Source organism: Ambystoma mexicanum, chromosome 7p, assembly GCF_040938575.1.
Source record: "Ambystoma mexicanum isolate Mex_15411 chromosome 7p, UKY_AmexF1_1, whole genome shotgun sequence".
Classification (NCBI taxonomy): Eukaryota; Metazoa; Chordata; class Amphibia; order Caudata; family Ambystomatidae; genus Ambystoma; species Ambystoma mexicanum.
In genome coordinates, this window is record NC_090939.1 from 285418187 (window position 1) to 285436949 (window position 18763).

At 44.0% G+C, this 18763-nt stretch overlaps 1 protein-coding gene across 4 annotated transcripts in view; it reads left to right on the forward strand.

Moving 5' to 3' along the window:
• Positions 1–18763, forward strand: part of TIAM1 (TIAM Rac1 associated GEF 1) — an 853394-nt gene that overhangs the window by 246944 nt on the left and 587687 nt on the right. For all 4 annotated transcript variants that reach the window (XM_069636354.1, XM_069636351.1, XM_069636352.1 and 1 more), the window contains one exon: positions 513–1483. In XM_069636354.1, the coding sequence (XP_069492455.1) occupies positions 524–1483 (960 nt within the window). In that variant the 5' untranslated portion in view covers positions 513–523. The remainder of the gene's footprint in view (positions 1–512; positions 1484–18763) is intronic.

Here is an 18763-nt window from a genome sequence, read left to right on the forward strand (position 1 = left end):
TTAGAGTTTGGGTGAAACAAGATTCTTCTAAGGGGATGGTGTTTCCTTGGCACAGTTGCCCTTTCTCTCCCCCCCCCCCCCCAACCCCTTCCGCCTCCCTTGCATCTCCTAAGTGACATTTCGTTTTCTCTGTTCTGTCTTCCTGGTTTGGCGGTCCTGAGTGACATTGCTTGGCTTTTCCTCTAGCCTTGAAGCTGCATAGCCCTCCTGAATGGTCTCTTGATGTGTTTACGGCACTACATGCAGCTCGTTCAAAGTGATTTTTGACTTATCCATGCAGCATTCTTCCAATGCCAAGCCCCTTCCCTTTGTACCATTGAGCTGCTTTCAGCTACACAGGCAGTGCCACTGCAGAACCTACAATGCTGCACTATGGGCTGGCTGCAGCCCATTGCCAACCATGCACAGGCCAAGTAAAAACGAGCAACATTTGATCTAATCCTGAACTAAATATTTAGCTGTAGAAATGTGCTCAAATCCTTGCAGTGAAATGTGTTCATTTTGTTTTGCAGACTGTGCAACCATGGGAAATGCAGAAAGCCAAAATGCAGAGCATGCCTTTTGTAGAGAAGAGCATTCTGGTCTGGCACGAAAGCACACCTCGCGCTCCCTTCGCCTTGCAAGCAAAAGCTCAAGACGGACTAGACATGCTTCCTCAGGAAAGCTTATCCACCGAAACTCTGAAGTTAGCAACAGGTCTAGCAGCACTCCAAGTATACCTCAGTCTCTGGCAGAAAATGGCCTTGAGCCTTATTCCCAAGATGGGAATTTGGATGACTTTTCAAGTCCGATGTGGGCAGATATAGGCTTAAGGCCTGTATCCTACCACACAGATTCTTCTGTTACGCCCAGCGTGGGTAGCAGTATAGTTCTCACAGCAGCCTCTGTGCAAAGCATACAAGGATCTGAAGAAAGCAGACTTTTTGGTGAGGACGGTACATATCTGATGGAAGGTGGTGATAGGTTGGACCAATGCGAAATACCAGGCTCCTCCCTGGTGCCATCTGCAAGTTTTAAGAAAAAGCGATCAAAGTCTGCTGACATTTGGCGGGAGGACAGTTTTGAGTTTTCCCTCTCTGATCTGAGTCAGGAACATTTAACAAGCAATGAAGACATCTTGTGTTCCGCGGAAGAGAAGGACGGCGAAGAGGTTAGGACGGCGGAGACGCGGAACAGTCCTAAGAAACTAGACCCAAGCCAGCGTGCAAATTCGTTCAGTGACTTGTACTCTCAAAAGGGCGTCAACGGAACAGCCAATGGAGGTCCAAGAAGTAAATTCATGGTCTATTGTCGAAATTTGGTGCCACACCCGCCGGATATTACCAAGCATAAAAGGGCTCCGGTTCTTTCGGAGGACACCCCTCCATACAGTACATACAATACGCTACCCTGCAGGAAATCACATTGTCTTTCTGAAGGTGTGGTTAAACTACAGATCAGCCATAGCAATTCCATGAAAGGCAGAAGAGCAAAAACTACTCAGGTAAGGGGATTGCGCTCATGTTAATCACTGCATAATTGCAAAATCACTGGTATAGATTGATATAAAGTACATTTTTACAAAAAAGCTTTTTATAGCGCATGTCAACAATGTTTGTGTGGAAAGCTTTTTTTTCAAAATCTGTTCGGAATGTGACTAATAATGCAGCTTCATTTTAAGGAGATGGTTGTACTGGAGCTTTAGTTATGTTATCATATAACTAACCTAGAGTAGTATTCAGAAAATGCATGCATTATTACAAATGTATCCTTGACAATAATTGGCTCTAATTTCCGCGTTTCAGTGCATGTTAACTAGTGATGGAAAACATTTGCAAACCATTCAATGTTTCTTAGTTTGGCAAATTATTTTTATAACATTTCTTTTTTCTTGGCACCCTTTAAAGATTGAGCATTTTGTTCCTTGACAAAAAGTTGTACTTTTGATTTGCTTCTCCATTAAATTACAATGTTTGTTATTTTCAGGTTGTGTATTGTTCATTTAGAAAATTATACATTTGCAATTGTATTCCCTTGATTATTTTTTATTTTAGTATCAAATAGCTCTGCAAGCTGCTGAGCTCTTAGTAGTGATAAAATAGCTTATTTTAATAGTTTTTCGGACACAAGCAAAAATAAAAGTTGGAAATTCAAGGAAACATCACTATTAAACTGAAACCAATTAAGTGATGAATTGTGGATGCGCTCTTCTCCTTTTTTTTTGAAGCAGACATGAAAAACGCACACTTTTATTTTTTATTTAAAAAAAACAGGAATTAATAAAAACACCAAGACTCATTGAATGCACATTTGGCTGTGTGAAGCTTTGCCTAATCAATGACATTTTTATCAGTTTCTCTGTCTTCCAATTCTTGTAACTTTCTATTTGCTCTTCTGAAGAAGCAGGGCAGTATGCTTCTCGTGTGTCTTTAATGCAGGAATGAGTCTATGCTACTGCGTTACTGTCAATGTTAACTTAGTCTTGTTAGCCTTACCCAGGGGGATCAATAGCCCATGATGTAGGAATTTCACGAGAAAAAGGCAACCAATTATTTCCTTGTTTTGTCACAATGGCTGTTCTCCCTGGGGGCAGAAATATACTGTACTACTGGTCTTTAGTATACAGGAACATGTCATGATCAAATATTTTATTGTTAAATCCAAATTTTCTAAAATAGTTATATTGCGTAGTTATTGAAATACAATTTGGGCATGAAATGGTAGTTATGTTTGAACACTTTCTCTCAAACCTTCTATTCATCACGCCAAAAGACCATATTTTGTAATTTCATTGTTATTATTTTTCAATTTTTCTGAAAACTGTCCTCCAAGAATTTTTTTTAGTTTTATTCTGGGTCTTCACATCTGAAAACCCATGAAAAATAAATGGCAAATGAGACTCGTTTGTTAATGATCTTTTGATGCTTTGTGTCACCTGCCGTCTAACCAGTCTCGAGTCCTTAGTTCCAAGCTGCACGCTTCTACTCACATTCATGCAGAAATCTAAGGAAACCGTTGAATTGTGTTTGTGTTAATTTATTGCAAGTAATTAACAGTAATTCTGATGGGCCTAGGTAGTTGATAAGCTGGTAATGACCTTTTTAAATTTGTCAGTTATTACATATTCTTGAGTTTGGTTGATAATGAAGATTGCCCAGGCTTACAGCGCAGGCCAGCCTTGATTCTGTTAAAGACAAGGAGGCGAACATTATGCTTCACTTCTTTATTACTGCTCCTACATTAATTCAAATTGAAACTTTTTTTTAAATTATCTTTAAAACTTGATAACACATTTGTTTCCTCCCAGGTCCTCTGGAGGTTAAACACAAACAGGAGTAGCATAGTTTTAAAATTGAAGAAAAATGTCTCCACAAACTATTAGCCTCCACAATCCTCTGAGTTTGGGTAGACCAGGTCTGGCCCCTTGGCCCAATCGGACTCTGTCCACACCTATAAGAGAGACCCCTTCAGAGTCCAACTCCTCTTTATTCGGCAGCTGAAAACCAATGTTAGTGCAAAATCCCAACAGTCAACTTAAACCAATTGAACTTGAATAATCCATTGTGCCGAAACCTTGGCTTTGAGATGACGAGAAGATCTCCTTCCCGAACTGAACCCTCCATTATTCCTCACGTCCACTCAGGTCGCTTTCTACTCCTCTCCTGGAAGAAAAGGAGACGCTGTCATAAGGGTGGGTCTTATATTAACATGATTCTCAAACTGTAAATCGTATGTTCATATCCCACCTGGGTGGGATATAATGCTTGCCTCCTTGTCTTTAATAGAATCAAGACTGGCCTGCGCTCTAAGCCTGGGCAATCTTCATTCTATGTCGAGACAAGAAGCGAGCATTATGCTTGTTCAAAGCTATCAATCACTTTATTAGCTATCTGCGAAACAGGCTTAAAATAGAAAGTCTTAAATGTAGTTTCATTAGACCAGTCGGCTGACTTCATAATATCCCGTTAGGTATGCCTGCTGCAAATGCTCTAGATGCCATGGCGCTCCTCGCTGAGTGCGCGCCAAACTAAGATAAATCGATACCTGCCCAGTGCATCACTTCTTTAACCCATCTCGCAATGGTGGCTGTCGCAACTGCATGGAAAGGCCTTCTGCGTGCAATTAATAGTTGGGTGACCCCTCTTGGCCTCACTTCTGCTGTGGCCCTCTCATAGAGTTTAATGCATTTAGCTACGCACAGTTTAGGATTATTCGGAAAATATGAATAAGAAATAATCGCAGAGGTAGATTTAGTTCTGTTCGCTATGTTAAAGGCTACTCCTTCTGGATAGAAAATCTTCCTATCTATTTCTAGTGCCTTCGCATCTGATACTCTCCTACATGCGATCAGGCATAAATGCATGGCTAGTTTTCCTGACAATTGGGATCGCGACAGGTCATTGTTGTCGGGCCAGGCTTAAAATAGTTGGAACACCACTTGTTCATCCCAGAGCACTGAATATTTGGGCTTGGGGGGGCTTACACATCTTCACTCCTTTTTAGAAGACGTAGCACTGCTGGGTGTTCCCTTATCGGCCTCCCTTCCAACTTGTCGTGGCCCGCTGATAACGCAGATCTGTACACACCTATTGTTCTGTAAGCGCATCCCTCACTAAACCTCTGGGCTAAAAGGTTAAGAATGTATACTAAAGTGGCCGAAACGGTATTAACACCGAAGTCTGTGCAGTAGGCGGTCCAACGCCTCCGAGCAGCACCATAGCTCCTGATGGTGGAAGGCGCCCAGGTGTCCCTAATTCAGTCGGCAGCGAGTCGCGAAATGCCAGGCAGTTGCCATTGTTGCCTGAAACCCTGCATGCCATCAGGCATAGAGCACCCTCCGCTACTAGTGGGTGAAACTGACCGGGTCCTGAAGAATGTCTTCCCTGTGAGGGAGCACTCTCGGGAAATCTGTAGAAAGTTCCATCACTACTGGAAACCACGGCTGGGACTTCCACATCGGAACTATGAGCACTAGCTCTGCCTGCTCTCTCTGCACTTTTGCTAAATACTCTCGTCAACATGAGGAATGGCGGGAATGCGTAGTGAACTGATCCCGTCCACTGTTGCAGGAACGCATCCGTCCCTGCTACCTCCGGGTCTATCCTCCAACTGAAGAACCTGGAGGTCTGGGTGTTGAGCTGGGAAGCAAATAGGTCGATATCCGTGACCCCCCCCAAACTTGTTGGATCCGAGCGAAGATGCTCTGATGTAGCTTCCAGTCACTGGAGTCTACCAGATATTGCGAATTCCAGTCGGCCACTAAGTTCTGAGCACCTGGTAAATACTCTGCTGACGCTGATATCTGTTGCTGCAGACAATGATGCCAAAAATCCTTTGCTAATTCCCCCAACATCCTGGAAGATATCCCACCCAGTTTGTTGTTATACCAAATGGCTGATATGGTGTCCATCCTGAGAAGGACGCAGCAGTTGGTGCGGTCTTTGGTGAGTGCCCGTACTGCGAAAGACCCTGCCAAGAGTTCTAAACAGCTCTTCCTCAGACCACTTCCCTCCTGTCTCTAAGCTTCCGCACCTTGCTCCACAGCCTGCTCTGCTGGCGTCGGACTCTATCAATAAATCTGGGGCATCCCCAAATATTGCCCTGCCATTCCCGGCTTCCATATTGTGGAGCCACCACTGAAATACTGTAATGGCTTCCAGATCTAGGGTAATCAACTGGTGATAGCCTATTCCTCCCCTGAGATGTTTGATCTTCAATCTCTGAAGAGCTCTGTAGTGTAATGGGCCTGGAAAAATTTCTTGGATCAAGGCTGCCAGCAGGCCCCCTTTTTTCGCTATCACAACTGTCCGCTCCTTTTTATTGATCTTCTCTTCTGTGCTGGCAATTCCAGCGAGGCCTTCTTTGTATCTATAATGAACCCCATAAACTGCATCCTTTGGGCGTGTTGAAGCTCTGACTTCTGTGTTTATGACGAAGCCGAGAGAGGCCAATAGTTTGCCTACCCAAAGGACCCGACTCTGCAGCTGCTCTGCCCTAAAATGAGGATATCGTCTAGATTAATTATTATCCTTATCCCTCTCTCGCGAATGGCCTCTGCTACTGGGCGCATAATCTTGGTGAAGGCCCACGGCGCGGACGCTAGGCCAATGGGGAGGCTTGTGAACTTCTAGACTTCTGTGCCCCACATGAAGCGCAGATACCTTTTGATGCTCTGTTGCTATTGGGATAGTCAAGTATGCGTCTTTGAGGTCTAGTCGGACAAGCCAATCCTCAGTCCTGAGTAGATCTCGAAGAAGGTGAATGCCCTCCATCATGAAGTGTCTGTATACGACTCATTTGTTCAGACTCTTCACATTTATCACTGGTCCAACTTTCTCCCCTCTGTGGACAAGGAACATGTTGCTGATGAAACCTGGACTGTCCGGACGTTCCCGCTCTTTTGCCCCTTTGACTGCTAGCCTGCGTGACTCGTCGAAGAGTAGTGCTTGTTCGCCTCGCGGCATGAACATCAGGGCTGATGCCTGCGCTTCAGAGGGGATACCTAGAAATTCTAGCTGCATGCCTGATACTGGCTGTAAAACCCAAGCATCTGGATAACTCGCACCAAGCTTGTAAGAATTCAATCGTCCTGCCCCCTACTATGGGGGTTGATGGAACTATACTCACCCCCTGGTGCATTCTGTTGCCTGTAGGCTCCTCTCCCTCTCCTGTTCCTGGGGAAGACGGGCTCTCGCTGCGAAGAAGTTATCCGGCTGGCGGTTCTCCCAGTACTGTGCCCTCGGCCCTTGGGGTCTCCTGTGTGTATTAAAACGACCAGACTTCTGACCACTCTGCCGTCTGTTCACTGCATAAACCCGGCTGGGGAATATTCTCTATATTGAACTTTGGGCTTTCTCTAGGGCGGAATATCTGCCGACTAATTGATTTATCTCTTTAGCAAAAGCATCTCCAAACAATAGGCCTTTTGCGCCTTCTCCTGCTTCGTATGGGTCGCTCAGGTTGCTGTCAATTTGTAATAGCACACCCCTCCTCCTCTCAGAAGAGTGTGCAATTTGCCTTCCCAAACAGACTGCGCGTTGGGCCCAGTTCGCTATGGCCCACTGGCGTGTTCGTGTCCATGGCTCTTTCGGCCAAATCCATAATCTTTGCGAGCGGGCCTGTGAGGTCCAAGAGTTTATCTTGGCAACGCCTCGCCCACCCCTTTCCGCACATCCTTGGATGATTTTGTGACAAAGGTCACCATTTTTAGGTTGAAGTCCGGGGTGTTGGTCACTTTACCTGGAAGCTCAGGAATGGGACACTCCGCTCTCATTTTGGATCTTATCGCTCTGTCTAGTGGCTTCATTATATGCTGTGCCATGTATTGAGCCACTGTGGGAGAAGGTACCTAGTCTGTAGATTTAGGATGCCTTATCGCCTCTGGGTCAAACATGTCTCCTAGACCTTCCTCATCTGGAGGTTGCTCTGATATTTTGGGTTGCTGAGGGGTTTCCTCCTCCTCCCCGCTTTCATCGTCCGGAGTATATCCAGCATCCTCTTCATCCCCTGTATTGTACACCCCTGGGGCACGAGAGCCTGGCACTGTTGCCTTATTCAAAAAGTCTTCTTTCAGCCTGCTCACTGGGTCAACTGGCTCTTGGGGTCTTGGGTCTACCCCTCCGGATGGCTCGGGGGCGTCGTAGAGTTCTTATTCTTCCGAGCCTTCTTACTGCCCTGTTGTTCAACCCCTGATTCGGGGTGTCGATCTGAGGTTCCCTCGCTGTGGCTGAGCGCCCTCCGCTTCTTGGACTTTTCTTGTTCAGCCTTCTGCTTGTTCAGCATGGCTTCCGATTGGTCTAGTCTCTGTGCTAGGGGTAAAACTCCTACAGAGACAGCCTGTGTTAATGAGTCCCCTAGTTCCCCCTTAAAACCGAGGGAGAGATTCTGATCCTCCCCTGTGGGCTCCTCTGCCCACTCCTATGAGCTCCACTTGGGGGATGTGCTCCTTGACTCTCTGGGCTGTATATAATGTGCCATGATAACAGATGCTGTGGAACCTCCGATTTCAGTCACGAGTCTGGATAGTTATGTCATGATAATCCCCCAACTCTCTTATCTATAATTTTTAGATTCTTTTTTTTTGTGTGCATGTAAATACTACAATAAGGGCTTCGTTCGTTTGCAATGGTGCGGTGGCTGCTGGGGCGAGCTCGTTGTTGAGCTGCGTCCGCCGGATCCTAAGGCCCTGCCGAGAGACACGCTGATGGCGCTTCCATATTAGGAGGCGGGCCAGCTGCCTTACGCAAGCGCGTTAGCCCGAGGCTCCGGCTCCTGATGCTGTTACTGAAGATGAACTCCGGTAAATGAAAAAGAGAAGACGGACAGCGCATGCTGTCGATGGGGCGGGCCGCTGCTGCAGCGAGCGAGACAACTGTTCGTCCTGAACGTTTGAGGTAAAGATATTTTGCAAGCAGTCTTTCACCTGCGACGCTCTATGAATATATACGCGAGCGCTTCATAATACCTATATCTACTAGTGTAAACGCGTGCACTTCCATCTCATATCACTACATGAATTTATAGCATTGTATGTCACATCTATAGGTATTATAGCAATATCCCAAGTAACGTTATAAAAGGTACTTATCTCGATGGCGCAGCAACAAAGAAAGAGGAGTTGGACTCGGAAGGGGTCTCTCTTATAGGTGTGATTGGGTTATTATAGTCTGATTGGGCAAACGGGACAGACCAGGACTACCCAAACTCAGAGGATTGTGGGGGCTAGTAGTTTGTGGAGAAATGTTTTCTTCAATTTTAAAACTGTGCTACCCCTGTTTGTCTTTTACCTCCAGAGGACCTGGGAGGAAACAAAATGTGTTACCAAGTTTTAAAGATAAAAAAATACAAATAATAAAAAAAAGTTTACTTTTGAATTGCTGTGGGAGCAGTAATAAAGAAGTGAAGCATAATGCTCGCCTCCTGTCTCGACATAGAATTGTGACGATCTATGCGCAGTGCCGTTTGGTGTAATACTGAAATTGCTGTATTTAATAGAAATCAATATGTTGTGGTGTTTCACCATCTTCAACTAACTATTTAGCTTTTATTTATTGTATTCATTTATAAAGCGTGCAATCGATCAAGGGCATTGTGGCGCTGTTACAGAAATCATAAGCATATCTTGCATGTGGAGGATGTATACATATATACAGTTACAGTTGACCTAAAATAGTACACACTTTTCTTATTTGAACAGCCACGTTTTGAGGGCTTTGCAGAATGCCCTGTACAAAGGTTCTGCAAAGCTGTGTGGAGACTGCAAGGTGTGCACAGAACCACTAAGGCCTGGATGAGGTCTGTGGAAAGGTACTTGATTGAATTTTGGGAGCAAGTAACAGTACTGAAGTGATGGATCACCCGACTGGAGGCATGCTGCAATTTGGGAGTTGGACTCGCAACATTGTTTGCCACCATAAGAGACTGTGAAACAGCGAGCCATCTGCATTCCATGCTTTAGAGTCTCAAATCCAGAGTTTAGAAATACAGAAGAGTGGTAGACAAGCAATGCAGTGCAGCCTTTGAGTTGGGCGATGTGTTTGCTTGTCACGAGGGTCTGCACAGAACCGATTGCTAGGGATTGGCGCCTGTGTGTACACTGCTAGAGAAAGTTAAAGGCAAACATCCACCCAGTTTTCTATTACGCTTGGTGTATATTTATGACATAAAGACTCATGGTTCTTAAGCAGGCAAATATGTATTTTCACGGGAGTCGCTTATGGGTTAGACCTGATGTTGCTCATTAGCAAAGGCTGGTGGTATGCTGCTGAGGCCTTGCAGCGGCTTTTGAAATCCGCATGGCAGGAGCACTGGTACCATTCTTTTTTAATGAGTTTGAGAGCGGACCTTATATGCAGAACGTGTCAGCTGATGAATGTAATCACACAAATAGAATCACTTGCGCTTTATCTCATGTCAAATGAAAATGATTAAGAGAATGTGGGAGCCAGGAGAGCTGCTACTCGCTTGCAATTGAATCCATCTTCCCACAGTCTGCACAACCCAGAGAAGGAGACACAGATTTAAGAGACATTCAGATAATTCTGGGAGTTGCAGTGGTGATCACATAATGCTGATAAATAACCATTGCAAACACGGTCCGTTTAGATAAACGCTGCATTCTGGGAGCTGGAGTGGGGGCGCCCATATCTTTTGTTACTGAGAGACCTACAGGGAGGCCTGACACTCCCTTCTGTGGAGCGTAGTAAAACTACTCAAGTGTCCAAAAGACATTGTGAGAGAAATGGAGGTCCGAGACTGCATCCTGGGAACCACAGTAAAAGGATCCAGAAGACCTTGTGAAAGAGTGTCTTTGAACTCCGCATCATGATGTATGTTCCGACTTGAAGTAATCATTCAACAAGTTTTCACAACCAAGAGGGACTTTGGCAAAGAAGCTAAACGTTTCACACGCGATTTGGAGTAAAAATACATCACGTTTTACAACCTAGAGTAAGAGACTATGTAGGTGTTCTGGCAAATGATGATCCGTTTCAGAAATCTTCGTTTTCATTGACTTCTTTATGAAGATTTGCCAGAGCTTATCATTTTCGTTAAAAATAGGGCTAGTATGTGGCTATAATTGTGTATACGCAGAAGGAAGAAGACTAAACAATAGTGCATTGCTTTTTTAAATCATCGCCGATCACGGGCAAGCAAACTTTATTAGTAGAAAATACTGATCATTGCAGAAGCTTCTAATGTTAAATATGAATTTTGTAGGTGCCTGCAGAGACCAGGTGGGCAACCTTGGGGGCCGGGGGATCTCGATGCGCACAGGAAGCGGTGACCCATGCGCATGCCCGAGGTACTTGCTTTAGATCCTGCTTGATGTAAATTGCCTTAGCTGTGTGGGAAACCGGTCACGGCTTAGTATTTCTGCAGTCCCACAGCATTTCTGCCCATCAAATATTGAAGGCTTCACTTTGCTTGGCTGCTGGCAGGAGCACTTTATAGAGGCTTTCATTTAGAGGTGGCCCCGATTTCTGCACAGAAGGCATGGTGAGGGCATACTGTGGGTTAATTATTTAAGGAAGTCCGGATCCTTGCCAAGTGGTTTTTGAAACGAAAGACTGGATAGACTAATGCAGCTGCCTGGCGCAAGCCGCATCCGCTCACGAGGACCTCGCACAGGTTGCAGCAGCAATATATATATAGTATTTCTTTGCTATGGCTTATATTTTCTTCTCTATCTCTCTGCAGTCCTTACTTTGGGGATTATCCCACTCGTTCTATTTTTTATTTCTTATTTATGAAATTGGAAGTTACTTTAATCAAAAACACTGCACATAGGCATGACAGTAGCAGCCCATTGCTAATCGCTAATCGCTTTGTGATTCGCAGACGGGACCAGAGAGATGGACCCATCATGAGCCCATTGGGAATGGAGTTTGATTGTAATGTTGCAATAGTGACATAGATGAATGGGTAAAAATCATTAGCCCACCGTGGAGTGGGAGAGGTGCAGGGTGGATCTGGGCCCATGCGATGGCTCCCTCCCGATCCCACCTATCCCCAGGAAACTAGCCCTCTTGGGGCAGTGGGGCTGATCAGGGACCACAGAGACCACCTTGGATGGGAAGAGGAGAGAGGTGCAGTGCAGGAGACAGCCCAAGTCATACACTACAAAGGACATTAGGTTTGGTTTAATTTTTATAATGGTCAATCCATGGATCTGTGGGCATTAGGGTGCGGACAAAACATAAAAATGGCAGATTTAAACAGCATTAACAATCTAGTATAATCCAGGTACAAAGTCCGACAAACATCAGGGTTTCCAACTTTTTCTTGAAGTAGCCCAAGCAGCTCTGATGTCTGAGATTCAGAGGCAAGTTGTTCCATGCCTTAGAAGCTGCAATGTAGAAGGCACCTTTTTCCACCTTCACGGTCCTGCACCTAGGAAGCATCAATAATTCTCAATTATTGGATCTAATGGTTCTCCTACAAACGATATCAGTGATAAGATCCTGAAGGTAGTTGGGCATTGGGCCTTGTCTGCATTTGAAATTGATGACTAATAATTGATAGAGTAAGCGGGGAGTCAATGGAGAGCTCTCCTTGCAGCTAAGACATGATCTCTTCAGGACAAACCCAAGACGCCCTCACTGCCCCGTTTTGAGTTGCCTGCAGACTGTTGCAGTCGATTTTACTGATCCCAACAAGGAGGCTGCAGTGGTAATAGATTTTAGGTCCAATTATCGCTCTAGCAATTGTCTCTGCATTAGTCTGACTAATGAGTGGTCTATGGTGTGCTAGGAGCTTAATCTAATATACTGATGCTGACACAACACTTCCTACATGAGCTGTCATAGGAAGCTGTTGATCAAAGATCACACCCAGAGTTTTTACCTTCTTTAATGGGGTAATCTTAACATTTCCTAACTGGAAGCCTGCGCAAGATGGACCAAGCTTTGTTAGCATGGATTTGAGTGCCAACAATCATCTGTTCTTCCCCTAGGTGCCAGATTGTTCTGCACCATCTAATCCTCAATGATTGCGTATATCCTATTCAGGTTTGCTTCGTCCAGTGCATGTATCCCATCAAGAGGGACGACACACTCATCTGTGTAATTTGTAAACTCAATCCCCTCCTGCTCTAAAAGAGCAAAGAAGGGAGCCGTGAATACATTATATACACAAGGAGAGATGCATGTACCCTCCGGCACACCAAATTTAACTGTAACTAGTGTGGCAGCTACATCTCCATAGAACACTCTACTTTCCCTGTTTTCCAAAAAGGAGGCTCCAGCAGGAGGCAGATGTAGAGAAGTTGGCCACTTCTTCCAACCTGGTGACCAGAATTGAGTGGTCAACCAGGTCGAATGCAGCCGATACGTCCAACAAAATCAGCATGGAGGACTTACATTTGTCCGCCTGTTACAGGAGCCTAGATTTGAATTCAAGCAGAGCGGTCTCCGTGCTGTAGCCCTGTCTAAATCCGGATTGGCGACGGTTGAGGATAGTGTTTATTCAAGTGCTCTACAATTTGCCCATATGCAACACGGTCCAGGATTTTGAGCAGGAACGGTGTGTTGGTGATGGGTCTGTAATTAAGCGGCTCCTCAGCGGCCAAACCAGATTTTTTTTTTTAAGATCGGACTGGCCCATGCCTTTTTAAGACTAACGGTACCCGACCCTCCGAAAGGTAGGCATTTACGAACTTACAAATCACTTCCACCAAGATCGGGGTGGCAGGTTTTGATTATAATGGCTGAAGAAAAGTCACCTCTGCATTTTGTAGCTTTCAGCTGTTCAGTTATAACGGATAGCTCACCCTCCGTTATGTTTGAAAAGCTGAACTGAGGAATGGTTGGACTTCCTACATACAGATCCTTGTTGGCCTTACTGGCGGCCATGTGAGTGTTTTCTTTTTTCTGGACTATATTTGACCAAATGCCATTCAGTTTATCTTGCATGGCAGTTTGAATATCTTGACACCACGCAGCATCTTTTACAAGACAGCTAGCATTGGCCGGGCTAGTGGATTCTTCTTCTAAAATATTAAAAAGTTCTAGTTTCCGATTGTACATTCACAATCCTAAAGTTCAAATAAATTTTGGTAGCCTCGATAATCGCACGTCTGTATGTCTTCACTGCTTCTTTGTAGTTTATCAGGGCTTCCAGCGAAGAATTTGATTTCCACGAATACATCATTTTCATGGAGGCAGATTTAAGCTTACTTGGCTCTGGTGAAAACCAGGCTTTATTATCTGTCCCTTCCTTCACCCTTCTGTGTTTTAATGGCGCTAGACAATTGGAAATATTATCCAGGTTACCAAGAATACATTTCGACATATCCTTTAGAGAGTCTAGAGGGGAAAAGGTAATTGATGGGCTCAATAGTGGTTAAATTTTTTCTCGTGAGTTATTTTAGATTTATACTCTTCCCTACTTGCACACTCCTGCCCTTCATTTTCCTAGGAGAATTGGCCTCTACTTTAAACAGTAAAAAAGAATGGTACGACCATGGACTGAGGAATACCTGGAGGTCCTTGGTGGTAACCTTTTAAAGACGAAACCCAGCCAAGGGTATGCCCCAAACAGTGGGTTGGCACATTAACTATTCGCTCAAATCTCAGATCCTTTAAAACTTGCTCCATATTTGAAACAAGGATATCCTCTTTGTGTCCTAGCCAGTAGTTTAGATCGCCCAAAAAGCTATAGTTGGGCTTTAGGATGGACAACAGATGATTAGAGAGAGTGGAAATAAAACCATCATTTAATGAAGATGGTCAATAGATTAATACATCGTGTGGTTTCTGCATTAAGTCCTATTTTCAGATGGAGAGTCGGCTCCATTCATGAATTGAGCATCAACTTCCCATATAGTTAAGGCAGATTTAAAAATCAATGCTACCCCTCCCCCTCTGCCATCCTCTCTATCTTTCTCTATCATGTTCTATCCTTCTGGAATGGCCAAATTAAGAGCGGGACCAGCTGCCATATGTCCCCAACTTTCGGTTATAGCACAAACATCATTTCTGTTATAAATAAAGGTAGCAACGTCTAAAGCATGCTTCACTAGTGATCTAGTGTTAAGCATGCAAGACAGGTTGTAAACTTGAACAATCCTGCAATTTCCTATCGGCGAGTCTGCCCGCCCCTCTTTTATAGTGGGTGGGTGGTTATCTAATTGTGTGCTAGGTTCCAGACAAATATCAGTGTCCCGTGTCGGGCCATCCACAATGCTGATATCCATGTTATGTTCATGTGAGACAACAGTGGAACAACTAAAAGTACTGCTGGTCCCTCCAGGTGGAATACTGGGAAGGTTAACGCAAGAGTGTAGCAAGTTGTTGTTAACCACAAACGGGTTGGCTGGCAACACAGCATCTGGGCAGCTAGTGTCAGGACTCACCGTGCACTGGGTGACTTTCCTAGGAGTCGGTAAATTAAAAATATTCCTTGCAGCTGAGATGGCTTCAAGCACTTCTACGATTCCCATAGGGAGGATGCTGAAAAAGTAGCAGAGGCTTCCTCCTTTCCGGCCCTGCACGGACCGGCACAGACCGGCTTGGCTTTTCTCGCACCTGCGCTGCATACAAGTAGTCTAAAGGACTACAGGCAGGCTGGGAAATGAAGTCTTGTGAAAGGCAACAAGCAAACTGTTACAATTTCAATCACGGCGTGCTAAAGTTAGAAAAGAGCTTCTAAAAGCAGCAAACTAAAACAGTTTACAGTGCAAAGCTAAAAATCTATTTGAAAAACTACTTCTAACAATTCTAAAATATGTGGTCAAATAATCAGTCTTTCACACCCCCTACCCCTGGTGGAGCCCCCCTGACATAAACCCACCTTTAACTTGTTTTGGGAATGTGCTCTTGCTTTCAATGTGCTGTTGACTGAAATCTAACCTTTATTTTTGTGCCAGTGGAGACACGTTTTGCTTTTTCGGTATGAGATGGGGAGTTGGTGACTGGGATGGGGGTCCCGGAAGGTGGGTCCCATACCCAGCCGCTTAGATTCAGTGAGCACTGAAGAGCGGGAACTATTTAACAGAGAGGCTGAGCAGTTACCGGAAACAGTTTCCCAAAAATGCGAGGCGAGTGCTACCTGCATCCCTGTCGACCTCTTCTCAAAAAGTCCGAAGATAGCCTGGGAAACTGAAATTGAGAAATCCAAAATGAGAGGGACTCATTCTTGCAGGGACTAAAATCCACTATTAATGTTTTGTGCCTATTTTCTTTAAGAAACCCTGCCCCGCTAGCTTGCATTGTGTGCTATTCACTCAAAATGGGGCCATCCGCGTTTGTGTGTTATTAGGAGGCATTGGGCGATGGGAAGTTTCTGATGTGTAACTGTCATTCCAAGTAATGTTGCTGTATGTCCCCAATGCACCGTGTCCGATAAGGTTTCTTGATGCTAAAATGCTTCAATGTACTTGCATGTATGTGGTCGGATGTATGGCTGCTCACTTGATGGTTAGAGCACGTAGGAAGCAGCAGAAGAATCCAGTGCATTTGACTGTCAGAATCTCCATTGATTCTATAAGGATGTGTTGCTTAGAGAGTTGGTTCTTTCTCTTCAGTTTGTGTATGGGTAGATATACTGTGCTTAAACACTCCTATGTAATACAGATTGCTATGGTTTGTGGTCTCAACAGTCCCAATTCACTGGGTTGATGCCTTCCCAGTAAATTAAGGCGTTTTACCACATTGCTCCTATTTAGCTTCTCTGTTTCCTATTCTTTTGGTAGATCCATTGAACTGGTACAGTGCACGTGATCTAAGGCTCTGCCACCCCTCTGCCCCTTAAGCAGGAGATGGAGCACAAGAACTCCCATGTTAGCATTGTGACAGTCGATTTTCACCAGCAGCAGATAGTGGACAAGAAGCTTTAGTGGACAAGCATCGATTTCAAGAGGACCATAGTAACAAGCATGCATCCTTATTTACATGCTCTATCTGTACATGCATCCTAATTAAAATTCGTATTATGGAGATAGCAAACATTTGGAACTATTTTGGTTAATCCCCCTAATTTCATCGTATGTGTAATACACCTAAAGGGTAAAAAAGGTTTATGGTCCTGTAGTGTCATGTCAGGGTTCAGCTGCGTTCCCTTTAGGATTTTGATTCTATTATGCATTTTGTCTAAAAGCAATACAGAAAATGTAGCCACCAGTAAACAAAGCAACCACACTGTTCTAACAAGAGGATTTTATTTTGGAAGCACTGTATGAGTGTCCATGCTTGAAATGATGATGTTGCACCAAGCAAATGTTGATTTGGTTTTATTTAGATTCATTTGCCAGATGGCCTTGACGTGTGATGTTGACCTGGCTTCTGGCCCCGTTGCTCGTGCTCCTGGGCTTCTGTCTCTTTCTGACTAGAGTAAGTTCCCAAGGATGGGTGGTTAAGTACACCATCTTGTTTTTCAGTGACGTCAAACCTCATGGTGATGTAGCGCCTCACTTTCTGGAGATGTTTACCTTCTCTCTCTCTCTGAGGTGCCGGGAGTCTGAATATCACCTTCCTCAATGCAATAGCCCTTTATGTTCCTTAGTGCTAGTTTCACAGTCTCTCCTTCAGAGCAGTTGGGAATATAGACTTCAATTCCCACAATGCAATAATATATCACAAATTGTTGTGTTGGAAACACTTTCCTTCATTGTCATAGTGTAATCGCGATGCCAGGATTCGTTACCTACTCTGCCCAGCTATTGGGGACCTGAAGCACAGTTTCTCTTTCCTCACTTATGGGTTTGCAAAATCTCCTTTAAAGATATTGGCAATATTTACTCTAGTTCCATCGATCAGCAGCTATTCTATCCTAATTGGGTGTTTCAATCTCTCCTTGACTGTCCTCAGCATCTGGATTCTTTTTTGTACTCCCCACTCCATGCCCTCTCTGTTTCACCCGTGGTTCCTCAGTCTCCAGAGCGATTAACCTCTGACACACACTCCTTACTTTACTTCCTTCTCTATGCTTTCTTGGTCTGGCTCCTGTGTCCTTATGCCTCTGTCTTGCAACTTTCCCTCCTATTGGTCTTTTTTAAAAACATTTTTTTTTAAATTTAAGTATTTAGTATATCCAAATACAAACTTTTTGCTTATTCTTTGTGTCCTTTCTCCATCCTCTGTAAGCCAAGCGAAGTGTTCTTCTTCTTGTTCAATTTCTTTACCATTTAGTCTTTGGTGAGTCCTGTACATGGAATTGCTTAGCTATGGAAGGGTGTCATGTCAATTTCTTCCATCAGTCGCTGTTGTGAGTTTTTTCAACATAATTTCTAGAAAGATTCCCAAGGCCCTAATTGTTCTTTGGTTAGGATCTTCATACAAGGCTTTCCACCATAATTCAAAATCCAGACCACAAGATAAAGATAAAATTTTGCTCAAAATGTTTGCTCTTTCTGCTTAGTTTTCCACAAAACATTACTGGATGTAATGATTCTTCTTGTTGGTGGCACAGTCGACGGACATTGTCCTTTGTCAAGCTGTATTTTATCAAATTTTGCTTTGTTCTCGATTAATTTAAAGAGCAATATCAGATCTCTGTGTTTAGGATTGGGCCTTTCTCTAGGTATTTAGGCAAGGTCATGGGATTATTAGTTAGTATTTTTGTTAATGTATGCGCGTGTGAAGCTACACGCGTGGCTTCTGATTGCAACCAGTCTATTGACATGAGTAGAGTTTTGACCCGCTGTCGATGAATTCTTAAGGTCTCTAGGTTTACACTCATTTGGTTCAGCAGATCGTTGCATTTTTTTCTCCACGTTGTTAACGACTAGGAAGGTAGCTTTTTATTCCCCTCTCAAGATCTCATACTGTGGTGGGCAGTTAATGGGCTCTATTTTTCTGAACGTGGCTAGTGTTTTCCAGATGATTTGCATGTGTAGAGAATGTAATCCAAGTTTGTGGCATAGGATACCGATTGGTACACTGTTCGCCAAAATCTTCCCTCGAGTTTGTCCCATAACTTCCATGGGATCCTTGGGCCAGTATCACCTGCGTATGTAATTGCAGGTATAATTTTCAAGTTGTAGAAGTCCACAAGCGCTTTGATGGAAAACGTTCTGTATTGTTTTTTGAGGATTAGGACTTGTGCTGTTAGTTGATCCATCTTTGAGTATAGATGCTGTATCCAGGGTTTGTCTCCCCAGTCATTGCTAATGATGGTTCCTAGATATTTTCTACTTTTATTTATGGAAATTGGTTCGTTGTCGAGACAGCATTTGAATGGTTTTCTTACTTTTGTTTGAGATTTTTTGATTATGAGAATTTCTGATTTTGCGCCATTTATTTTTTGCATATTTTCATTCACCAGATTTTGTAGTGCGTCTAGCTTG